Genomic DNA, 27380 nt, shown 5'->3' with positions numbered 1-27380 from the left:
ACTATGAACCAGCCTCATTGAGATAACACACACTGTCACTCAGAACCTGCTCAGAGTACAAACACTAGCATCAAACCCCAATACACAAATTACAAACTTTTAATCTTTACAGTTTGAATAATATGAGTTATTTCACACAAATAACGTAATATTTTCTCTGATGAAAGGGTGAAATTATTTCACATGAAATTGTTTATTTTATAACATACCAGTTTTTTTAGGAAAACAAAAAGAAATGAAAATCAGAAGTTTGCTTCAATAGATACACATTTTGTATATGTTATTGAAAACATTTCCAAATGTAGTATGTATCTGTGTAAATATTCTATGATTGTAATACAGAAATCAATTCCTGTAATGTTGTCATTTACTGTAAGGATGCAACTCTAAGCTGTTTGTTTGCTGGGAAATTCGTATTACAGATGCAACTTTAGATTTTTGCAGATTGGGTTGCACTCTCAATCCTGCCTCTCTCAATGAGAGACCATGATTCACAACAGGCTCTATCAGTGTTGCCCTTACTGTATTTCATCAGACATTACAGCTCTATGTCTTCTAGGTCTTCCTCCACACATCCACACTCTCACTGCCACTCTTCTCCCTCCAACAACCTGTCTTCCTTGGTCCATTTCCAAAAAAAAATATATTTTTCCCTTTATACTGTATATATGTTCACTAACAAGTCTAAAACAAGACATCTTAGTGTTTCAGTTGAAATTGCAATCCGCATATTCAATTATCAAGCATAATTAATTAATATTTATTTGATTTTGATATATTTCCCCTGTAGTGAGTAGCCTGGCCCATTTTTCAGCATTTGGCCCTCAGTGAAAAAAGTAGGGACAACCCTGAGCTAAGGGAATATTCCCATTTACATGTCAATCTGAATAAAGCAGTGACCTTCACTAGTAGTGGTAGAAGAGTCATGACGACATCAGCAGGTTCTTTTCCGACAATCATTTCTGTCCCGTCCAAAGAAAAGAAACACTCTTTATGTCATTATCGTTGTCTTGTATTGTTAACACTGATTTATTTTTTTCAGCACACACACATTACGGACAGGTTGCTGAACGTGAGGAGATATTCACTGATTTTGTCAAAAGTGATTTTGACAACAAGCTTTCTTCAGAATCACTGACTCCACCTCCAAGCTCCAAGGCTCAGATGATCTAATGAAACTGACTCCCATGACTTCTGACCTCTACAGTGGTTTGTTGCCGTCTGTGTCTTGTACTGCCCCCATCGACTCACAAGCAAACCCTGAGGGGCTGGTGGATGTGTGTGTGTGTGTGTGTGTGTGTGTGTGTGTGTGTGTGTGTGTGTGTGTGTGTGTGTGTGTGTGTGTGTGTGTGTGTGTGTGTAAGTGTGTGTAAGATACAGAGAGCTAGGGGGACATCTTCCAGTAAATCAGCTCACATAGCCTCCTCCTCGTCTCCCAACACTCCCTTTTGCACTACTGCCTCACACACTCATTATTACACACACACACACACACACACACACACACACACACACACACACACACACACACACACACACACACACACACACACACACACACACACACATATTATTGACAGTAAGCAGGAGGGTGGAATGTCCAAGTGTCTGAATGAGTCTGTCTGTTGTGCGGACACAAACACACACTCACACACACACACGCACACTCACACACACACACACACACACACACACACACACACACACACACGCACACACGCACGCACCCACACACACACACACACACACACAAGCAATCTCTGTCCTGCGTCAAATGTTTGCTCTGCAGGGGTCTAGTTACAAAGAGGTGGGTGATGGTCCTCTGAAGCCAGCTCTGTCTGTCTGTGTGTCTCGTCCTGCCGTTAACCACCACAAAAGAATTGAAGAACATTATAGAAAAATGTAAAGAGTACATCTATGGTAAACATCTCAATTGAACTCCATCTTCCGTCATTAACACTTTAGGTATGGTGACCGTGTCCGTCTGTGTGATCATACATGTATAGTTGGTAGCACCAAACTGATTATACTACTTAGGTCGAAAGAAAATATATATTTCTTAATTTTTTACAGTGTGTTACATCAAGGTGACATATGTCCAAGTATTCAATTTAGATGGGACATAATACATAGCCTTACAATTAGGCAAGAAATATAAAAAAAAAAATACAGAAATATAACAAAGCAAAACCAGACAATGCCAAACAGAAAGAGATTTTATTTTAAATCAACTCTGCACTATGAGACCAGCAGTCTGAAGTTGACTCTTGTGCCGTGGCAGTCCTTATCTTAACTAAATACCATTATAGCTCGGGGATGGGAAGATAATGATACAAAGAGAGAGAACCACAGATAGAGACCAGAGAGAGAGAGAGAGAGCAGAGGGGTCGGGGGAAGGAAGGAGAAAAGGTCGAGTGTGTGTTTGGATCAGCTCTGTGGAGCAAAATGAATGAATGAATGACCTCTATTTACACTGCAAAACTGTTTTAAGATTATGGTTATCTGTCCTGCACGTTTGTGTTGGACATCTTTGTGAGTGCACTTTAAGTATGACCTGATGAGGGACACAATGTTTTAAACTTAAACTGAATAAATGAACAAATTAAAGAGGCTACATGGAACTTTTAAATGTTTATAAATGATCTGTGACAGCAAACTAGACCATCAGTTAAAAGAATGCTCTTTTTATATAGGTATTATTATTGCCTTTGCACAGGTCTGAATTCCCGCCAACTCAGACCCAACGATTTATGGCAGGCAGATAGGGAAAGCCTGTGTTAAATACATTACCTCATAGCCATGCATCCTGCCGTCTCTCTTTCACTCGCTTCCTAAAAAAAATGCTACCGCTTATGTGCAAAGTGGGCACTAGAATCAACAAAAAGTCCCTTGCAGTCACTTTTTAGCTATAGTGCATGACTTTATCATTACATGAATGTTGGTTAAATTGAAGCCATTGCCAAATGAGTTGACACAAAGTTGATTAAGCCTAGCTCAACTCTCTCTGTATGTCTCAGTATGGCAGCGTTTACAAACAGTGGTTGTCGCCCTGACACTGGCACAGGACCTCAAGAAGCGCGCGAGAAATGTTTCAGTTGTTGATTCTACTGCTAAGAAAAAACCTGGACGTAGAGCAGACGGTGTAACATCCATGTACGATCACTGAAGGCGTACCTCATGTAGATGCTCCGATAGTGTTGTTGTAGTTACTCAGAATTACTCATGGTGGCAACAGAAGTTACGCATTATAGCTTTGATATTTCAATAACATAGACATGTATTTCTCAAAGGGACATAATCAAAGTCTCTGTAAATGGCCATGCTGCATACAGTATGTGACAATAGTCTTACATGGTACACTACGATAACTCACCTGGCAGGCATTGTCTGCGCCGCCATTATTACCTGACATCAGGACGGCCTTTTCATACAGGTAATGTAACACCGCACAGGAGCCTCTTTGATTCTGAGTGTTCAGGTGTGTACGTCTGACCAAATCAAAGTGTGAGAACAATAGATGAAAGACAAGCAGGACAGACACTACAATAGAAAGAAGAGTGAGAGGTATAGTAAGAAAAGCAGGAGAGAGAGAAGCAATCCTCCTTCCAATAGTTTACACAGAGCAGAGGTAGAGAAGGCCACCCGGCCCCGCCTCCATCCCTCCCCTCCCCTCACATTTACTACTCTTTCCATGTTGTTTCTACCCTCCTTCTCCTATACCCCTCCCTTTCTCCTCCCTTTCTCCAGGCCATAGGAGAGAAGTGATCAACCTGAGAGTTTAAACAAACCAGAGAGCCGGCAGGGCAGAGCAGAGCAGAGCTCACACACTCTCACACACACACACTCTCTCTCCCTCTCTCTCTGTCTCTCTCTCTCCCTCTCTCATACAGCTGTTCAGCGCAGTGGAACCTCTACCGAGCCGGACCGGCGGAGCAAAGCTGAGGTAGGTTTTGCTGCAGCTGTGAGTGAACGCTTACCTCACTGCTATGTTTTTTATTGCAGTTACGACATTTAATGAAGTGTGTTTTCCTTCTTTCTGTCATTGTTGAAAACTCCTTAAAATAGATTATGTTGTTCACTTTCGCTATGCCATGAAACCTGTCAGAGCAGTTGTTCCAATCAAGTTAGTGATATTTGTTGTAGATTCTGAAAGAGGTCGAAATCCAAGCCTGGATCTTATTTTGAAGGAAATTTCAGTTAAGTAAGGTTAAGATATCTGTATTATCCCCCAGAAGCAATTTTTTTCATTAAAAATACAACAATAAATGACAGACAATGGACGACAACAAAACACCAAATACAAACAAAGTAAACACTTCCATAGAGCTATGCAAGAGGCCAATAGCAGTTGGAGACAGATGACTTCTTGAGTCTAGTAGTTCTGCGTCTTGGAAGGGTTTGTATCTGCGGCCAGAGGAGCATCAGATAGGACTGAGCGGGCTTTCTTCAACATACTGACTTTGTACAGGCTGGGCAGATCATTCAAAGTTAAGCCGGCAATCTTGCTGCATACTCTTGACTATAGCCTTTATAGTCTATTATTGTGTAGGACGTCATGTTTGCCTTGATCGGTTGGTTCTTTTGAGAGTATCTCAACTGTCCATGAGCTAAATGTCAAGTCTTTCTTGTCCCTTCTTGTGCTTTTTAACAGAAGAAAGAGTGAGACATTTGTACCTGAAAAGCCAACGCTTCTTGAAAAGGAGAAGCAGCCCGGGGACATCCCAGGGAGAATCTACAGGAGTATAGGGGCAGCAGACTAGACCCCTCCCCCTTTATATACTCACCTCACAACCCCTTGTCTGACAGTCAAAGCCTCAGCAAACCGACTGACACAAGCTGCACATCTTCCAGTGGGCCTGAGGATCCAAGCGACAAACTTCAGGCTATCTGGTCTGTTTTACCAGAGTGTACCACTACAGCTGTACCTATGGAAGCTGCTCCGACCCTGGCCGAGATGGGAGAGGCGTGTCACCCCTGTGTGCCCTCTCCGGGGGAGGGGGAGACGGTGTGTGAAGCTCTGGCCCGCTTCGAGAACACCCTGAGGGACGCCATCAGGGAGATCCACGTGGACGTCAGCGCCTTTAAGCTGGGCATGGAGCGTCGCATGGAGGAGACCACCACCAGCCTGAGCGGGCCTATGGGACACACTGTGGCCCAGCTCCAGCAGGAGAACCGCCAGCTCCGCAGCCAGCTGGAAGTTCTCACCCGACAAGTGGAGCTCCTGAGTGGGATGGCTTATGACAGGAGCCCCCTGATCAACAACAACGGCCACCATAATAATAATAACGGTCACAATCATCCCAAGAACCACCTCAGTGACATTCAGGAGAACCATCAGGAGATCAAGGAGGTGGTCTATGGGAAGGGTCAGGCTCACACTAACACTCAGAGCCAGGCACACCTCCACATCCAGCAGCCCTGCAGCCTGGTGGGGAGCCAAGCCCAGGCCTACAGCAGCAGTCAGTCCAGTCCCACGTCCCCACCACCCACCACCGCAAACACCTTCTCCATCTCCCCCAGCTCCAGCAGTCCTCCTCCCCTTGTGGGCTCCAGGGTTTCCTCTGTGGTGACGTGCCCCGTGTCAAGCAGCAGCCCCTCGGCCGCACGCTTCTCCAGCCGGGCCACCTTTGCCGTGTCCAGCAAGACTAACGTGAGTACTGCATGTTTGTCAAGAGAAGGGTCCCTGTCAAACGGACTCAGGTACCACTAATGATGTTCCAATTTAATTCATCTGCATTGATTTTGATTTGATCGATCATATAAAAGTTGATATTAATACAACAAAAATATATAAATACAATTAATTTGTCAATGTTTGGGTCAGTTTTGTTTCATACGACTACCGCTTGGAGTTGCAGAAGCTAGGCATTTCAAGCATTTATTTACTACGTATTTATTTCAACTTTGTATCTATTGAACTGTTTCAGACATGTATCCATGACTTTAACCTTACCATTTAAACCATTATCCATAACTTAAACTTAATACAAGGAATGTTTATGATACATTCTTATTTTTACTCTGATGAACATAAATGATCTGTAACAGCAAACAAGACTGTCAGCCTAAATAACGCTATTTTATATAGTTATTAATAATGACTTTGCTGGAGTCCGAATCCCCGAAAAATTGTACAGGAAAAGCCTGTGTTTCCCCAACAGTACTATATCAAAGATTACTTTGCTTCACCATTGTCATATAACCATCTTATACTCGCATATAAACAACCTCATTGCCATGCATCCTGCTGTCTCTCTTTCACTCCTTAACAAACGCATCTGCTAACAAAGATGTTTAGGACAGCAGAAGCGCTGGCGTGGTAAAAACACTACCCCTTTTGTTCAAAGGGGGAGCTAAAATAAACTGTTCTTGTAAAGTTTATCAAAAGTTGAACTAAATAAACCCTTTTGGACCATTCATTTTAACCATCTACTTTAAGGGTGTACTCATTATTTTTAGTATTTCAACCACTAACCATTAACGATCTATTTCAATCATGTATCCATTACCTTTAGACTCCCTGCTTGCTCAATACTTTTTACGCACTGCCTCCCAATCACTAGTAATGTTCAGATATAATAGCTGAACTGGGTTTATGAATATTAGAAAAATTCATTATTTTCAGATCAGTTCAGCTAAAGACTTTCATGTGTCCCCTGGAAAGTGCAAAAGAACCACCTGGGTAAAGTATATGTGCCGCTGGTTGGAAATCACTGCTTGACATCTCCTCCTGGGCTGTTGCACCTAGACGCTTTGGCCATATATTTTCAGTGCCACATCCTTTATAACATAAATTGAAATTCAATATATATAATAGCAGGAATATGTGTAATCCAGTAAGTGCGATGTAATGTCTACGATGGGAAAAGGGCGACTGTGGTGAAGAAAAATAATGTGATTTTGGTTGAAGCCGTGTTGCGTGCTGGCGTCTGTGTGGATGTGTCATAATGAGAGGCAGTGGCTGTGTCACTGCTGCGGTTGCACAATAGGCCTCCACTCAGGATGCTTTAAGGATTCATGAAATACAGTAACATGAGTGGAGCAAGGCTCCTGGGAGGCGAGGTTAGTGTGGTCGTGTGTGGTTTTCAGACCTGAGTCAAATATGTGTCACCATCAGCATTATGAAATGTAGGCTCTCTGGCTATAGTCATCATCGCTGTCGTCCTTTACAAACCTCTTGGGTCTACTTTGGGGGAATTTTACGTTTCAGCTTCACCTGATCAGTGACATCATGGCTCTGGTTTAAAAAACATTCCAACCGCCATAGTCTTGCGAAAACTACCTGCTAAACAAGCCTGTTTTCTCACTTCCTGGACAGCTTCATTTGGCTATCTAAACACAACACTTTCTTTTTTCTTTTTTTTCATGCCATGTCTGGCTCACACACACACACACATGCAGCTTCGTTGGTGTTTCAACACTCAGCGGTTTATGAGTTATTGTCAGAAATACTTTTTTTTTTACTGTCACCTTGGGGATGAAGCTCATGGAGTTTCCAGTCTGGAGTTGGACATGTAACTCATAGCTACAGGTTGGATTGTCATGAATTGCCTGCTCCTCTTGGCTGGTCCTGCTATAAAGAGGATCTACTAACTGCTATCCATCCTGTGGGTGCTGCATCACTCAGTTGGCTGACGATGAGTCTGCTGCTTTCTTGGCCTTCTCCTGATCATGAATTAATGGGCTTTTCAGAGCTGGAAGGAAATGATGTCCCATCTGTTTAAAATATTTAGAAGAATGTGTGTAGACCAGCTGGTGTGACCTTTGTCAGCGCCATTACTATAGCTGATGGAGATCACTGTATATGGTGTGTTTCTGTCCAGTGAAACTTACAGGCAAATTCAACCAATCTTTGGCTGCTTGATATGTTCATAACATTAGCATGTAATCCAATAAATAGGTGCCTCCATCTCAAGGCTTTCTTTTACGCTGATATAGATTGGGCGCATGTCACCTTGTGTACACTGGCACGATAGCAGCAGCAGGTTCAGTTTGAAAAATGAACACATCATTTAACGCTCAGTCAGAACCAGTTTCTACTATGTGTTTTCGAACCACGTCAGATATTAAAAGTGCTTATAGTTAGGAAGATGTGGAGGTCTTTGATGGGGGGGAGCTCTGAAACTAGCTGGCTTTCTGACAAACTCTTCTGATGGAGAATACTGGCCCTTTAAAACTGAAACACGCCAATACATTCTACACACTGTACTTTTATTAAACCTATTCGTTTGAGTAGTTTCATTTCTACATTGCTATTTCTTGTTAGCTATAACAGTGTCAGTCTACTGATATATCTGCATTGAGCTGACATCGACCTATGTACTAGGCCTTAAGTAACGTGACACCAAAGACGTGAAATCCCATGTCATCTGTTTTGCTTTACCAGCCCTTCAAAGCCACAGTTTGGTCAGTTGAATGGCAGGAGGAAGTCTACAGAGGATGTTATTCACTTGCAGGGTGCTCCATCCTGCTGTGGACAGTTTGACATTGATGAGGCCAGTATTAAGGGTCTCCTTTAAAAAATAATAATAATTTGGAGCAGGATTGTTCCTTGACAAAGTCTTGTCTGTGAACTCCCAGCTGTCACAAATCTGGAGCACATTACACCCACACACACACACGCACACACGCACACACACACACACACACACACACACACACACACACACACACACACACACACACGCACACATCTATTCTTGCACACATCCTTCATGCTTGAATAATAGTGTGTATTTGATGGACAGCAAACACATCCTCGCACATGTCCAAGTGTTCCACTGAACCCCAAATTGTGCCCGCCCCATGGTTGGCCTGTCACATTGCTGCTGCTATCTGTGTGTGTGTGTGTGTGTGTGTGTGTGTGTGTGTGTGTGTGTGTGTGTGTGTGTGTGTGTGTGTGTGTGTGTGTGTGTGTGTGTGTGTGAATGGGTGAATGGGGTGCAATGTACAATAATGTAAAGCGCTTTGAGTCTGACAATAAGCTCTATATGAGTGTCTTAAGTGTTACAGTATGTAATAGGCAAGGCAAGGCAAGTATTTATATAGCACATTTTATACCCAAAGGCAATTCAAAGTGCTTTGCATAAAACAGACTAGCTATTTGAAAAAACAGAATCAGAATCTTTATTATCATTGCACGAGTCCAATGAAATTGAGGTAGAAGCTTTCAAATTTGGTGCATGAGGCTGTTCATTCAACGCATGCACGCACATGCATTATGCAAATAGATTGTTCCTCATGTATCTGTAATTACCAAACTATGTCGGGGGATGCAAAACAGAGGAATGTTATCTTCTGTGAAATCATGTGGTCAGAGCTGAACAACACAAGGGCCACCTTTGTCTCTGTGTGTCTCTGCTGTGGGAGATCCCCCTGCTGTCAGACCCACACACACACACACACACACACACACACACACACACACACACACACACACACACACACACAAACACACACACACATACACACATACACACACACCGATCACATCAAACATGAGATGCAGAAATAATGGAGCAGTGTACAAAGGTTGACTTTGTGCAAAGCCGCTTCTCGGCTCCCATCATGGTTATTAACTTCATGGGAGTCTCATTTTTCTTTCAGTCAGATCTGGACACACACACACACACACACACACACACACACACACACACACACACACACACACACACACACTGCTGTTTGAATCATAGTGACCTCTCACCTGTCTGGAGGAAGACACGCTGCATAAAGTTCAGTTGGCATTTCAAACAGATTGACTAGATACACATACAGTTTCACACACACACACACACACACACACACACACACACAGCTATATGTGCCAGAGAGATGAGTATAGGCGTGTCGGTCCAGCTGTTAACATGCACCTTCACCGTGACCTGCTGAGCTGTCACAAGAGGATACACACACACACACACACACACACACACACACACACACACATACACACACACACACACACACACACACACACACACACACACACACACACACAGGCCCCCAAAACACACCTGCAGCACATATCTCTATGAATCATGAATACCGGTACACACTTTCTTCTTTCCATATTTTTTTTTTTGCATTGATCTTCAAGCGATTCGTCAAACAAAATACTTTTTAATCAGCTGAGTTGAAACCAACTATTTGCACAATCTTACAGGTTACAGGTCAATGCCTTTCATTCATGTCTCACACTATGTTGAGATATTGACGTCAAACTTTTCCCCCTCAGATGATCCAGCTTTTTCTCATTCGGTGCATTGGAATTCGCATAAAAATACTTGAATGGAAACCCAGCTCTCTGTGTGTGTGTGTGTGTGTGTGTGTGTGTGTGTGTGTGTGTGTGTGTGTGTGTTCCATCTGAAAGGCCTTTTAAGTTTTTAAAGAGGCAGCTGTGTGGCTCTTTTCCTATCCTTTAATGGTTCTGGGGAACATGAATTAGTCAAGATTAGGATTAGGACGAATACCTCAACAATGTCTCCTCTTCCTCATCTGTTTCCCCTCCACACTTTGGACTCACACACGGACACACACACACAACACACACACACACACACAACACACACTGCCGTTGCCAATTACCTCTGGCAAAGCGGCCGCCTCAATGGGCCATTGTGTGGGTACTTGTGCTTGGTTGGGAGTACATTGAGTGTGGAAGGATCACAGAGTACCGACCCTATTCTCTTCTTCCGTCTCTGACTCATTCTTTCACTCGTTCCTTTTCTCTTCTCCATCTCTCACCCACACCCTTACCTCACCTGTCACATTTGTACCACCTTGTATGTGATATATTTCATTCATTAAAAGTTTGGACATCCATCTTGAAAAATTGCTTCTTGGCTTTGACCACAAAAGCACATGAAAAGTCCTTATCTCATCACGTGACCTACGGTAAGTGTGGTCTGATTACAGTATACTGTATGCATATGGGGCGAGATGGTAACAATCATAGAATGAAAGGTCCAGGAAAAGCCACTACGTAGACCGTAACTTAAAGAGGCAGTCCACCAATTGAACTTGTGAGTTCAGTTCAGTCAGTCATCATGAGGAGTACGTGTAAGCCGGGTGAACACAGCTTTAAGATGGCTCTCTTTGAATCTAATCAAATCTGGATCAAATACAACATTTATACAAACATACTTAGAAACCCTGGTGTAACATCTCTTCATCTTTATCATGAATGCTCCGTCTCCGTATCATTAGACACGGAGCATTCCTGTGTGTGTGTGTGTGTGTGTGTGTGTGTGTGTGTGTGTGTGTGTGTGTGTTCATTAGTAGATGAACTGATCAGATTAGTGAGGGTCTAATCACAGTGGGGTCATAGGGTTATCTACGGTCCTCTGTGCACAGAGAGACTTGGTGCGCTTGATTTATGCCTCAATACAGCACTTGCATCACATGTTGCGTAAGAGGAGATTTCTCGATATGAAGAGTTGTGTTTGGGAGAGTTTTGTATGTGTTTATGGGTTCAAAGGGCAGGCTGTCACGGGGGTTGACACTTAAAAGGTTTAAAATCAATAAATGATCACCATTTTGAGGTTTTTATACTGTTAACGGTAGGGTACTAACTGTGCAGGAGTAGTGGTTGGAGGTGGCTATGTTAAGTCGTTGTTTCTTTTTTTTAAAGCAATTATAGCAAATCAACCAGCCAGCCAAACCATGTGTCTGAGTATGAAAACATTTAAGCTGCTATTTGATGGTCTGATTTAGATCCTACAGAGGTACCAGCAGCCTCCAGCAACGTGAATGGGGATACGTGTGTGTGTGTGTGTGTGTGTGTGTGTGTGTGTGTGTGTGTGTGTGTGTGTGTGTGTGTGTGTGTGTGTGTGTGTGTGTGTGTGTGTGTGTGTGTGTGTTGGTCAACTCTCAAGCAACACCCTCCATCCCTCCCTGTGCACCCATTAGCTCTATCTCCCACTAACGTTGCGCGCACACACACACACACACACACACATACACACACACACACACACACACACACATACACACACACAAACACACACACACCCAGTATATGCAGCAGACCACTGCAGTGTTTTCGTTTAGTCACAGTCTGAGTGTAGTCTGATGGATAGATTGCACTTCATGGCGCTGAAATGTAACGATCTTGGTCCAGACTGAATTAGTCTGTGATTACTTGCTGCTGGTGCACACCTTTTATATTCCTTTGGCCTTCCTTTCCTAGCATTACGTTATGGAAAATGTGAAACCACAATTGTGTGCTCACTGCGTGTAATGTGATGCTGGAATTGTTTAGGCCCATATTAAGAGATGCTTTTGTCTTTTCAGAGTAAAAAATAAGGCGGTTTTTTTTCTGCTTTTTTAAATTATAGATCACGTTCCATTCCGTGTGTTTTAGTTTAGTTGTGATTTTTCCGTGATGCACTATTGATTTCCTAATCAGGTTTTCCCTTTAAAGCAGCTGACTTGATGCTGAACAGTGCAGTGTCTTTCCAACTCTAAACGTCAGCTAGATGGGCGTATCTCCCTCCCCCCGCGTCACATCATTGCCCTTTTTCGGCAAGAGGAAATGAGGTGGAGTAAAAATTTCACAAGATGGCGATGAGCATAAAGGTCAGGACACACCGGTCCGACTACCCGGAAATGGAGACTGCCGATTCAGGCAGCTCCAGTCTTTCCGTCGCGGCCAAAAAAGTGCCAAGAACACACCGAGCCGACTGCTGACTTTCCGTACGCTCTGCGCTTGCGCGGGACGTAATGTCTCCATAACAGCAGGCGGCGCTAATCTGTATTGCGGCCCAAAAAAATACGGAAGCCAGAAATGATGGGAAAGCTGTCTAGACCATAAACATAGATAGAAATACGTATTTATATTTATGGACCATAAAGAGCACCATTTTTAGCAGAGAGTGTCGAGCATGGTGTCGAGCAGTCAACAAGGGTTGATGCATGTGAGTACTCGCTGAACGAAACAAACAAACACATTATAACAATGGCTAGCTGCTGTTAGCTGTTTGTGCTACCCGCCTCACTTTTGGGCTTTAAAAGAAGCCCGACGACATCTACGACGACCGATTTCACGGCACACACCAAACAGATTCGTGTCCCCGCCCCCTCCAGACTCTCCGACGGCGATTATCGGGCCGGTGTGTCCTGGCCTTAATTCACATTTCTGTATCCTCTTTTTTTCACTTCTGCAAGATGAAAACCCAGCTAGGGATGGTGTCAGGTTATGGTTGCAGCACTGTACACCTGCATGAGTATACGACACTAGGATGGTGTATGACCTTGCAGCCTCTCAGCTAATGAATGAGCTTGTGTTGGTGAAGAGTGTTGTTGTTTAGCTCCATGACAGAGACAGTTGACATTCAACCGGCTGTAGGTGGAGACTGCCCTCTGATACTGTGACGCACAACTCCTGATCTCTGCTCCCACACAGGTTCTACCCCATCCATCCATCCATCCATCCTCCTACCCCTTTTTCCTTGCCTCTTTGGGCCCTTTCCCACCCATCCACCCCTCCCCCCGGCCAGGCTGCATAAGGCAGGATTCCAGGCACCAACCCCCCCTCACCCACCCACACACACGCACACACACACACACACACACACACACACACACACACACACACACACACACACACACACACACACACACACACACACACACACACACACACACACACACACACACACACACACACACACACACACACACATACTTTGTAGTTATTAATACAGCCATGACCAAGACAGAAAACAGACATAGGCTTTTATGACCCAACACACACACACATATACAGTGTTTACTACAATGCCTACTAAAATAACTGACTTTTTAATGATAAATTGAGTATAAAAACCTTTACAGTAATAGGTCAGGTTATCATTTTCTTTCTGTTATGATTCAAAAGAGAAGTATTTTGAGTGCTGGTTCGGCAATACTTGTGCTGATAAAGATGTGCCATTAGTGTGAAGGAGAAATAGAGTTGTACTGATATGGATGAAAATAATAAAACTGAAAACAGCTTTAGAGAGAGAGAGTGTGTGTGTGTGTGTGTGTGTGTGTGTGTGTGTGTGTGTGTGTGTGTGTGTGTGTGTGTGTGTGTTTGTGTGTGTGCATGCTTGCCTGCGTGTGTGTGTGTGTGTGTGTGTGTGTGTGTGTGTGTGTGTGTGTATGTGTGTGCGTGTGCATGCTTGCCTGTGTGTGTGTGTGTGTGTGTGTATCTGTCCACATGCTGGGGGTTTACCAGAGGTATGCGGGCCACTCCCTGGCTACCCCTGGCTCTCTTTAATGACTTCCAGACAATAGGCCGTGTTCCCGTCATCATCGCCGTGGAAACAGGTTAATAAGTGACTGGCCGGTGGGACAGCTGGCCCCCTCTGGAAGCAGTAAGCTTTACTGGAGGAAGACAACTTCAGAAGTAGCTTTCAAGGTTGCCTTCTTTGGCTATACGTCAGCTCAATCCCCCCTGGGAATACTTACCAACTACTATTTCTATGAGTCAGATCCAGTGTTTTATCTGGAAGGCATGTTGTGCAAAAATTGGTTTTAGAGGTTAGGTGACAACCGTGTAGGGTCATCAGGGCGAGAGGGCAGGGGTTCCTGGATTGTTTCAGGATTTGTCAGTCAGACGTTAAAGGTGGTGTCAGCGATTGTTGTCAAAATCCGTGAATATACCCTCACGATCCACCTGTCCGTAATGTGTGTGTGTGCTGAAACATTATCTGGTGTTTATACACAGCCAAAGCTCTGTAAACGGGCATGTTGCTAGTTATGGTGGGTCCCGTTGTGTTTACATACCCTTTGTTTACATACCCGTTTACAGAGGTTGTGTACAAACACTGGATTTGTTTTCTGTGCACAGACAGTGCGAACAGGCAGCAGATCGTGAGGAGATATTCACTGATTTTAGACAAAAAGTGATTTTGACAACAAGCGTTCTCCAGAATCGCTGACCCCACCTTTAAGTCTCCTTACCACGGGACAGTGACCCGATTATGACTGCTACTTTGGACATTTGGAGGCTGAGGAGAAGTAGGAACGTGACCGAGGGTTAGTGCAGTATATCTGCCTGTCAATCACTGCAAAGCTGAAATTCAACATGAGTGTGGATGTTTTCATAACAGGTTGAAGGTATCAGGAGCCCTGCCACGGGGGAAATGGGGGGCGCCGCAGCACAGAAAAACAGCATACAGTAAGGAAAGAATGTAAGATAACAATGTAGCAAATGGTTAATATCTAGATCAAACACAGATGGACAAAATTCAAAAAGTAGGACATGGCATGTGGATGTGTTTGGAGGAGAACAAATAACGGCCTTATCAGAGAAAATATCTATGACACGCATCTGAAAAATATGTATATTACGTATGTGAAGAAATATGTGAAGTTATACAGACTGAAGTTAACCATTTCCCCATTATGAAACACAGTATTCTGTTACACGTGCAGTGTTAAGGTGTGTTAGCTCAAAGCCTAGTTTGGATATGAAAAGGGATAAATGCTAGCCTGTTTCATGACCTGGGCAAAATGTGTATTGAGTGTGATGGCACATGGTGTATAATAGTGACTTAACTTGGAGGTGATGATCTCAGTCACAGGTTTTTGATTTCAGTCCGAACAAACATAATAGCCGATTTGCTGCACTTTATCAGTGTAAGGATTTAGCAAAACGTGCTTCTCATCTCCTGAGCACCACAATTCATCACTTCACCTCCTACCAATACGAAGTAGGCTTTTTTTTTAATGAGACCATTTAAAGGTACGATGTATAGTAGGAATTCTAGGCCTTTTTTAGAACGTTGGTAGAAGTGGAATATAACAATGATAGTTATGTTTGAATTAATGAATAAGCACCAGTGACATGTTCAGTATAGGTCAGGCATGTTGTTGGAATAATTGTCTGTCGGATTACCACACACACACACACACACACACGCACGCACGCACATACGCACACACACACACACACGCACGCACATACGCACGCACACACACACACACACACACACACACACACACACACACACACACACACACACACACCACCTGTGTCCAAGAGAGAAAAATTATCCAGCTCATATTTCTCATAGATAATTGGCCTGCAATAGACTACAAACATGCTGTTACTCTCCTGAGGCCACACACACACACACACACACACACACACACACACACACACACACACACACACACACACACACACACACAGACACACACACACAGACACAAAAACACAAAAACACACACACACACACACACACACACACACACACACACACACAAAAACACACACACACACACACACACACACACACACACACACACACACACACACAGAAGTTATCTGACATATACTGTACGGTAGACTTCCGATCAGTTCATCTTACAATAGCAACAGATTGGTACACAAACCTCAAAACAAGCATCAAAAAGCACACACGTAGGCTACCCTTGAGTTAAGTATGCGGTTTGCTGGAGAGCGCATGTGAAATCATGTCTTCTTTCATTCACTGTGTTTATGAAGAAAAGCTTCTCCTCCCCTGTGCAGCGGCTTCTTCACACCTGCAACTATCATTATAATTAGTTTTATATGCTCTCGGTTCAAACACCTCGCCTATGTATTTTCCACTCCTGGACCCAAAGTGCACAGTGCATACTACTCCCTGGGATTTCTTGGAGCTGGGAGAAATTGCAGGCTGCGTGGATATATTTTGAAGAACAGGTGGTTTTTTTAGACTGTGTCTTTTTTTCTCATGGGAAGAAATGACAGAGCAGGAGTCACTCTGTCGCTAACTGCTTCCTCAGATTGCTCAGGAGAACTCAGATACCTTTACAGTAGCGTCTGTGTGTACACAAGAGCCAGCCCGTTTGCGCTTTATACCTTTGCTCTCACACTGCTGCTGTGTTTTTGCCCAATTTCTGTCGTTGTCGGTGTCATAATGTGTAGCATAGCGAGAGCCTTCCATGTAATCCTCACTCATGTTAGTAACTAAACACACACACACACACACACACACACACACACACACACACACACACACACACACACACACACACACACACACACACACACACACACAAACACACACACACACACACACACACACACACACACACACACACACACACACACACACACACTGCCGCTCATTGGAAGGTCGCCAGCCTGTGCATCCATTGTTCAGGTATTCCATTCCTCCACCACCCAAAGACCCTGTGGTGGCACTCAAATGTTTCACCCTAACAAAGAGAGAGAGAGAGAGAGAGAGAGAGAGAGAGAGAGAGAGAGAGAGAGAGAGAGAGAGAGAGAGAGAGAGAGAGAGAGAGAGAGAGTGAGAGAGAGAGAGAGAGAGAGAGAGGGGGTGTAAACAGGGGTTGAGGTGCTAAAGAGGCAGCAGACATATGCAATAGAGAGATTAAAAAAGTACAAAGTTTAAGAAAAGTCAAGTCACACTACTCAATACTTAAAATAAACATCTTGAATCAGCTATTTGGAAGCTAATCTCCTGTTGTGTAGCTCAATCGATTATCCATGAGTGAGTAATAAATTAAAATAACGTACCCTCAATCTTCTCATTAAATATGTCAAACTATTTCCCTTAAATTGGATAACTTTACATGAAAAGGGATACACCTTTACAGTAAGACCATGCACCTGATGCAATTGTTAACACCCTCAAATGAAAGCTAAGAGTTCTCACTTAAACCTCATAGTCATTGACTAAATTTCAAATTGCAACATGCCGGAGTACAGAGCCAATGCAACATTGTGTCACTTTCTGAGCATACTGCATGTTTCCCTATACAGCATACTTGCCCTGCTGCAGCCGAGTGGGCCCATCCAAACATCCCCGCCCCTTACAAAGTCTTTATTACAGTGATGAAGATGTCTCTGACAGCTCTACAATATCCTCTTGACTAAACACAGGCCGGGCGCCCTCATTCCTCCTCCAGTTTGAACAGACAGCTTTCCCAGGCCACCTCGTTCACAAAGCAACAGCCTATGTGGCATTGGCATACTATATGGTCTGCTATACTGGTTGGCGTATCCAAACTACAACTGAGTTAAGTTTGAATGGAAAAAGTCCCCTCAGGCTAACATGAATGCAGACACATACCTGTACAACAATTGAAATAGATTTTTTGAGGGAATATATACGTACTGTTGCTGTTTCATGTGTTGTGGCAACCATATAGCTCTAAACTAACTCTTGACAACGTATAACAAAACAATGCTACACATTACAGATAGCAGTTGGCGGATCCATGGCACATGTTCAGTAAACCAGAAGTTATCTGGGGATAAAATAGGTGTTTGTGTGTTTTGGATGGAGCAGATATATTGTGCCATCGCTTGTACGTCCAGCTTACTCCAGATGGATAGTTAACAAGCAGCTGTTTAGGATATGCGTTGATTTATCTTTTCCTGTTATAGTTAAAGGGTTATTTCTTGCCAATGGTCATATTGCCAGAACATTTTATTTGCACAATTGAGCTGAGTGTGGGACTGAGTTGGGATGGAACATGTGTCTAATGTTGACAGGGAAAAGCCCTGCAAGGATGGAAGAGATATAGTGGGATCAATCTCTATCTTTTTTCGCTGGTCATATTTCTCTTTGTCTTCTCCCGTCCTCCTCCTCCTACCTGTCTATGCTCTCATGCACACCGAGGGCTTCCCCACATTTTATTACTCTGTTTTACTTGCGTCCCACTCCAAATTTAATGACGCACTTTCGGGGAGAACAGGATTGTTGCGCTTACACCTCAGTCACTATACGCCATGACACTGTTACAGAGAGATTTAGCTTATTCAAATTGGACAACAAAATGTATATAGGGGAAGGTGGGGTGATTTGTGCAACTTTTTACTCAAAGTGATTTTAAAGTGAGGCCTTGACAGTTATGTCTCCAACTCAAATATGTACATATATTTCAGGATGTTGTGCATCCCTGGCAATAAAAACTTTGGATCTGGAATAAACTGTTTAAGAAATATAGCTTTCGGAAAAAAAGTTGTCTTGTCGCACAAATCACCCCACGTAGTGGGGTGATTTGTGCGTCATTGTGTCACAATGACAAAGTCACCATCATCATCTTTCTGGCCATCTGAACTCTCATCAGTGGTGTCGTTAAGTGGAATTGAGATGTCACTCTCTTCTGAGCTACTGTAGACAATCACTTTCTTTTGGTGACCAGCGTATACAGCCATGCCACTGGCACAACTCTCAGAAATGTACTTTGCACTAGTTGCTCCGTGCTTGTGGAACCAACTGCCACCTGACAAATGTGATTCCCCCTACATTTCTGCCTTTAAATCAAGGCTCAAAACCCATATGTACACCCTGGTGTTTCCTCCCCATTAACCTCTGCACTACTTACTTACCTCTGCACTACTATCTGTGTTTATGTGGATGTATGGGCTTTACGTCTTTTATTTTGGTTATTGTTATTTTACCTTCATTGTTTACCTACTGAATGCACTATGTACAGCACTTTGGACAGTGCAAACTGTCATAAATGTGCTTTTATAAATACATTTTACTTACTTACTTACTTATAACTCACCCAGGCCCTTGCGCACAAATCACCCCATCCCCAGAATTTTGGATAATAGGCATGATGCAGCAATTTAGGGTTGACATTGTGCTAATTATATAGACTCAAAGTGTAGCATACCAAAGCACTAAAACATGTGTCAAATGTTTTCAAACGTGTCTATAATTGTTCAGACACAATAATCAAAAAACCTTGATCATGGAAATTTTACTTTGAAAGGCAAAACACAGTTTTTTGAGCTTAAATGTGCTTATATCTTATTCCTTGTGTCTCCCTTCTTTACAGGATGAGTCAAATGGATGGCTCTTCTTAAATATGTGGTCACATTTCCAATTTCTTCCACGGTTTTCTAGAAACAATGGGTTTTGCAACTTCCAAAATGCACAAATCACCCCACCTTCCCCTACACATAAACTCATATACATAAACAAACTTTTGTTTTACATTTTTTAATCAAATAAATAAATAAATAAATAAAAATTCAAATTAAATATATATCATAACTCCCTCATTTTAACTTTTCCTACATTTACAGTTTTTCCAGATTCATGGATAAAACCAACGTGTATTAAGCAGAACTTGATAAGTGCATGTATAAACAGTCATGGGTTGTTCCTCTTCCGTGTAGTGCAGTCATTTTTAGAAGTCAGAAACACATAAGGATGAAGCTAATGGTAAACACACGCCCAATATGTCTATCAAAGGTTCATAGCTTAGCCTGGTATATTTAAGTGTCATCTTGACAAGAAGGTTCCCGCTTATCAGTATGCAGCAAACACTTAAATACACACGTGTCTGCAATTAAAGCCATACGTGACTTGTGGTTGGTGTAGCACTGACTGATATGGGTTTGTGAAGCTGCCACCATCTAATGGTTTTTGGTGATTATGGCTTTAAATTTGAGTCCTTTTTTTCCATAGATACAGGGTTTCATGCAGACTTTGACTCTTGGCATGAGTACTTTTAAGGAGGCCTTTCTAGTGTTTCATTGGAAATAGATGCTGGTAATGGCCAAACCATTATCAATCCACGCAAAGCCAATTTCTCTCTCTCTCTCTCTCTCTCTCTCTCTCTCTCTCTCTCTCTCTCTCTCTCTCTCTCTCTCTCTCTCTCTCTCTCTCTCTCTCTCTGCAATTAATCTGATATTTGTCTCCGGACTAAAGAGGTGAACCGACAAACCAGTTTTCACTCCAAGAACATTACGTATCTCTCATTTTACAGGTTTACTCTAAGTTTTAATCTCAGCTATGCTACTGCTAAGGCTGCAGAGACTAATGGTGTAACTTGGTCAACTCCGTCACAGTTGTCTGACCGCAATTGTCTTTATGGACACTGGTTTTTAAAAACCATTTTCAGTCATATAAGGACTTGCTTTTCCAACAGTGCAGGAGATAGCAGTTACTATGGACATTGAGTCGGCCGTATGTTTACACAGGTTTTCAATGCGGGTGCAGACCTATATACAGCCACCCCACACAATGTATAAATATTTGCTGTGTAGCAGCTGCTTGCGGCGATATTGACCCTCTGCTAGAACATTGCACTTGACAGCTTCCTAGCTGTGATATAACACCAAGGTCTGCTGATGGTCTTCATCATTCGTTCCTGTGTAGAGTTTTTTTTATTTCTCTCCTGAAATAAAATGAAATGGCCTTTAAATCAGATAATGTTGCACATATAAAAACAGTAAGAAAGTGGAACGATAAAGTGGTGGAAAAGAAAAGACAATATTTGGTTATGGACTTATAGATATCATTAAACTCCGCCAGTTGATAACTGATATTAAAACAGTTATTCTTTGTATAACCATTCCTTTTAAAGAAATGTTTGTTTGAACATATGTGCAAATGTGACACTATCTTACTAATAATGCGTACATTTGTATCTCTTAAGAAAAACGTAAATCTAGATGTTGGATAAAAGAGTTCAAATCTTTACACACGTATTAAGAGTCCAGTGTTTTTACAGAGGTTCCAAGATGTTGAAAGATCTAGGGTTTAGCACAGATGCCAGAGCAGAATCGTTTTGTGAACAACAAATGGAGACTTATTTTAATAAGGGCAGCATGTCCTGAGGTCCCCCCTGGTCTGTACTATGTTAAGTGTTTGGAGCAGCGGTGTGTATTGCCAGTAACCAAAAAAAAAAAGAGCTGGAGATACCAGAGAGTTTACAGGAACCTCGGCAGCGAGCGACGCTATCATGTTTCCCCCCTCTGACCCACAGTGGACGTCTGATGATCTGAGTACTTAAGCCCAGGGAAAGCTCCCCTCCCCAAAGCCAGACATTCTGCAATTTGTCTCCCCCCCCCCGCCCCCCCCTCCTGCCTGGATAACCAGCTGTTTCCACCTCACTATACCCCGGCCCTATGCATCAATTCCCATCACGCAAAACAGTACGCAAACGCCAACTGCCTACCTCGTCTTTACGTTACGTGATGATTTTTTCTCCAGAAGGGACACTCACTTTTTCCCTCGTTCCCTTCCAGGTGTGTTTCCCCCCTCCCCAGTAGACTAACACACACACACATACACAGACACACACATACACACACACACACACACACACACACACACACAATCGCTCTCTTGCCTTTTTTTTAACACACACACACATACACTACCAGCATTCCTTTATGGTGAGCTCAGCCAAAGATACGCACACACACATTTACACACTCCCAGCCTCTCTACTCTATAGAGCACAGTGTGCTATCTTAGTAGCATGGCCTATAGATCTTCATATATGTGTGTCTGAAACTGGAGGGGAAACAGTAGTGTCAGGTTCCCGCCTTGTTATAACAATTTATCTTTGGATTGGCAGTATATTGAGTTCTGTTCTTCATTAAAACAAAGCGTTGATTTGCTATAACCAGGTGTTTTCTTACATGTTAGCCATATCCACTTAACAAGGTGGAAATATGCCAACGTTGTGGATTCAACATGCCCCAAAGTGGCCAAACAATCATTTAAACCAGGCTGTTGAAAGATGTTTAGTGAGAGCAACACGTCTAGATCCGTTTATAAATTCAACATTTTGTTTCCCGTACCTTATTGTTGCTATAGCATCTGCTGCACGCTGGAAATACGTTTTAGTTATTATCATTGGTGAGGAGGTGTTGCAGTTTAAGCCCCCCCCCCCTTCCCTCCCCCTTTTGTATAAGCCTACCGTACTGACATCAAGTCGACTGAATGGTATTAAAATGGCTTGAGAACTTGTGGCAACAACGCATTTGTTTGAAGAGAAGCCCTCAATAACTCACTTTCATTGCAAATAAGATAGTTAGCGGTTCCTGACAGCAGAAATGAGCCCTCAAGATGCTGCTTGTTGAGATAACTGACGTAAACTGACGTTATCTCAACTGACGTTATCTCAACACAGGAAATAGATGTGGCGGAATAACATTCTCCGTCAAACACTGTCTATTTAATTCCACTGTGACAGCCAAGTGTTAAAAAGACAAGCAGCTGTTCTGAAATGTGTTGTTGACAAAGAGCTGAGGTTTTCTGAGGGTCCATTACACCATATAAAGACCAACACCAATACAATGTGACATGTGGTTTGATGCTGACCTTGAGAAGAAAACGTGCACAGCTAGCTTCTTTTAGCTCTGCACTAATTGACCTGAACAGTGTTGTTCTCTTCAAAAAGAAAAGGTGCCGACTATCAACACACACTAGCTCCGTCTATCTGTTTGACAGGGCCACATGGAAAGTGACAGCTTGACCCACAACCTTAATGTGGGTCAGCATCACCGCACGGTTAAGAGTTGAAGATACAAGTTATCTGCTTCGGGGAGGGCGATTAGCTGGTTCCCATGTGGCCCAATGTGTTTGGAGAGAGAGTGTGGAGGAATGGGGTCCGCTTGCAGGGCCTTTCGCTGATCACAGAGGCAGGAAATAAACGTGGTCACATCTTGCGTTGAATTGCCAAACTGAAGATACTGATGATGTTTGACATTAGAACTTGATCTGAATCATTGTAGCTGTCAAACTGTGAGATCGCAGGGATAGGTTTTGGCAGCTCCGCCACCACTGAGCGGTGTCGGTGACAGCCATGCCTGATTTAAAACAAAGACTTCTCACAATCTTATCATAGAGAAGGGACAGTGTGTGTGTGTGTGTGTGTGTGTGTGTGTGTGTGTGTGTGTGTGTGTGTGTGTGTGTGTGTGTGTGTGTATGTGTGTGCGTGTGTGAGTGCTTGAGTGTGTGTGTGTGTGTGTGGGAGGGGGTGGTGGGGGCAGACAACACAGATCAGAACACCCCAGTGCCTCTCACGCCGACAGACTTTGAAGTGCGTCGAGTCGTGCCTCGCTGGATTTTGTTGGTTCGTTTAGTTTATTTTTGCGTCTGTAGTCGTGTCAAAAATGTCCACATGTTTGTTGGAGACAGGTCCAGAACCTGAAGAGAAGGAAATGGTCTTACCATGACTCAATGAGCCCAGGACATCTGGAGTTCTTTGTTTAGATCAAACCAGAGGAACATGATGCTGCCCTGGCTCTTTGTATCTGATCCAAACACAACACATTGCTTTATGAAATGCTCCAAACAGAATGCCGACAAGATTACCAAGTATAATGGGCAATCAATGAATACTAATGATCGATTGCACAGTGATATACTGTACATTATTATAAGCCCCGCCCTTTGTGCAGATATTTCCATTCACAGCAGAACATGTTTTTGAACACCATTGATGATTTATAATAGACATGTGTATAGCTTCATCCCGTGAAGGTGTATCCCCAATATGGTGTTGCTCCAGTCAAATTGGACAAAGAAGTCAACTTCCTGTTTTCCAGTTTCTGCTTGTTAGTACCTTCACATTGGTCCTTTATGGTCAAAGAGGCTTTTTTTGTAGAGGACTATCTGCTGGTCCTAGGTGGAAACATTGAAGTAAATAGGACTTGTTTTTTCTTCTGTTAATTACAGCGCCACCATGTGGCAAGAGGGGCTCATATATATATTGGGAAGCTTTTGCAAACCATTTCCAGCTATTGGGTGGATTTCATATTTCTAGCTCATTCCAGCTCCTAGTTATTTGACAAATTACTAATAATAAACCTTGGGGAAACTCAGCAAGGGTCTTAAAATAATAATTCCCCCGTTGCTTCAATTGCTGGCTTTCAAAACTAATTTTCCAGCTTATACTCTTACTCTTCTTGTGGGAGTAAGAAACCCAACCGAACGAAGGTCAACCATGACCTCATGCTCCTGTAAAGGCAGTGAAGGGTGCCACCAGTGTGTTGATTGACCATTCTGTTTGTTTTCAGAGTATTGAGCGAGAGGAGCCAATAGAGGTGGACCCCACCCCAACACATTCAGGACTGGAGAACGGACACGCTGCTACCACAGGTATAACCACAGACCAACTGTTTGTACAACCTGGGTCAACGTGGTTTGTGGTCACAGTAGCCCAGGAGAAAAGGAAAATAATAGGGCTTAAAGGGAGATTCCAATGATTTTACACATGAAGAACAGTCAGGGAGAGAGAGCTAATACTCCTGGCCTGGGAAAACTGTTGTGTAATGTCCCCTCTCTAGATCCGGAGCTTTGTTGAGTCTGAGTATATAACTCCGGATGACGTCATCAGGGATCATGTTTAGTTGAAGTTATCTGGGGCTACGGATTAGGATAACTTGGATGTTATCATGCAGAAAGGTCATTACTGAGTTGCATTGTGGGAAAGCTGAGATACGACACATGTGGACATTAACCTATACCAGGGAAGAAAAGTTAGAATACCTGAACTTCTGCTCCATGCATGTTGACCATTCTTTTTAAAAATCTCTCTTGAGGCATTGGTGCGTGACGCCATCTTTAGTAATTACCGTCTTGTCCTTGAAGGCCACCGTAGATTCTGTTAGATTCAGGAGCAATAGCATTCTCTTTAAACTGTGTTTCTAGGCACCTGATGAATGATGTTAGTGCAGCTTTAAGAGTATTAGACAATGTGATCAATTTACATCTTTTTTTTTAATCCAACCAGAACATTCAGAGTTGGTACACGGAAAGATCTCCCCGCCCAATGTCTTCCCACACGAGCACACAGCCCCCGTGGCCATGCGGAGACAGGCCACGCCCCACCTCCCCATCACCGCCACCACCAAGACGGCAGAAATGAAGGGCCCTGACTCTCCCAGCAGCCCCGTTGGTTCTCGCTCCTCTCCGGTCTCAGACGACTCACCCACCGGCCAATCGGCTGCTGGCAACAAACAGATCCAACCAATAGAGGAGTCTCCAGTTCAAGCAGGTGGCTGATGCTTCCTGTGTCCTTTTACACATTCAATTGTAGTCATTTGTTTTTTTCTTCTCTAATGCACAATCTCAGAAAACACTTAAAGGTGGAGCCCGCTATTCTGGAGCATGCTTGTGGTCAAAACACATTTTGTCAGAATCAGTGAATATCTCCTCACGATCCTCGTACCTGTCCGTATACTGTTTGTATGCTGAAATAAAATCCAGTGTTAATACACGGCCTAGGCTCTGTTTATGTGGATGTTGCTAGCTACAGGGGGGGGGGCTTTGTTTACATACCAGTTTACAGAGCCTAGGTTGTGTATTAACACCAGCTTTCTTTTTTTCTTAGCACACACACAGTAAGGACAGGTAGAGGATCGTTAGGAGATATTGACTGATTTTGACCAAAAAGTGTTTGACAACAAGCGTTCTCCAGAACCGCTGACTCCACCTTTCAGAATTCCCTGTATTTTCAATTTAATTGTTTGGTTTTGCAAAATCTTACACTCTTAACTTACAATTTCCAATCGTTTCTTTGTTGCTGTCAGTATCCTCTACCTGGACCCCTACACCTATCAGATCTCTGGGATCTCCCCGCCTCCAAGGTCAGCCATGTTTCCAGACACACATGTGTTCCTATTTTAGACAACAACAACAACGTTACAGATATCATTGACTATGACCGTTTGTCTTTTTCAGATAAAGCTAATTCAGCCCCTTCCAAGTCTGTTACCTACTCAGGACGACTGCAGCATGACAGGTGAGTGAATGGTGTATCTTTGAAGGAAATATGCTAGGATGGCTCACATAAGCTATTAGGGTGGTAGGATGGCCTAGAGGAAAGAGGGGACCACTAGTAACCATGAGGTCGCTGGTTTGATCCTCGGACAGGAGGGTGTCCACCATCTCTACCATTGTGTCCTTGAGCAAGGCACTTAACCCGAAAACTGCTCCAGGGGCGCTATACTATGGCTGACCCTGTGTTGTGACCCCCTCTGAAGTTGGAAACTTCAGAGGGGATATGCAAAAAAGACAAATTCCCTGTGTACAAAGAACTAAAATTGACTTACTAACTAACTAGTTTGTCTTGGTCTGACCCCTTGTGTGCACCCCGTCCTGCAGAGATGGGGACCTCAGCAGTGACAGATCCTCTGGGCCGGTAGGAGAGAGGAGGAGGGAGCTGGTCAGGTCACAGACTCTGCCGCGTAACATTGGCGCTCAGACTCGTCGATCCATATTCGAAAGACTGGACTCTGAATCCACTAACAGGTAAACACAATGGAGCGATGCATTCAAGTCACATGGGAATTATGGTAGGTACAGGTTTTTCTAAAGTATATATATATATAAATATTGTCCTACCTCTGCTCCTGTACAGTCGCCCCAAACCAGTGGACTCCAAACCCAAACTGAAGCGCTCCCAGAGCTTTGGGGTTTCCAGCGCCAGCAGCATCAAACAGATCCTTCTTGAGTGGTGCCGGTCCAAGACCATTGGCTACCAGGTAAAACACCAATGACAGAGTTGCAATTGCGTCGCCCACATGTTTAAGGTTATACACTGTATAATCTATAGGTTCAGCCTTTTAAGAGCCATATATATTTTTACCATGTGGTAGA

At 43.3% G+C, this 27380-nt stretch overlaps 1 protein-coding gene across 1 annotated transcript in view; it reads left to right on the top strand.

The window, feature by feature from the left end:
* Positions 1–3799: 3799 nt before the first annotated feature.
* smtnl (smoothelin, like) overlaps positions 3800–27380 on the top strand; it is a 28662-nt gene continuing 5081 nt past the window's right edge. The window contains exons 1-8 of the mRNA XM_080054084.1: positions 3800–3943; positions 4652–5650; positions 24797–24878; positions 25513–25776; positions 26312–26368; positions 26463–26523; positions 26886–27032; positions 27142–27265. Of these exons, the coding sequence (XP_079910210.1) occupies positions 4928–5650; positions 24797–24878; positions 25513–25776; positions 26312–26368; positions 26463–26523; positions 26886–27032; positions 27142–27265 (1458 nt within the window). The 5' untranslated portion in view covers positions 3800–3943; positions 4652–4927. The remainder of the gene's footprint in view (positions 3944–4651; positions 5651–24796; positions 24879–25512; positions 25777–26311; positions 26369–26462; positions 26524–26885; positions 27033–27141; positions 27266–27380) is intronic.

This window comes from Ammodytes marinus (assembly GCF_949987685.1).
Source record: "Ammodytes marinus genome assembly, chromosome: 3".
Lineage (NCBI taxonomy): Eukaryota > Metazoa > Chordata > Actinopteri > Uranoscopiformes > Ammodytidae > Ammodytes > Ammodytes marinus.
Note: the sequence above shows the minus strand (reverse complement) of the source record. Positions and strands in the feature narration are given on the sequence as shown.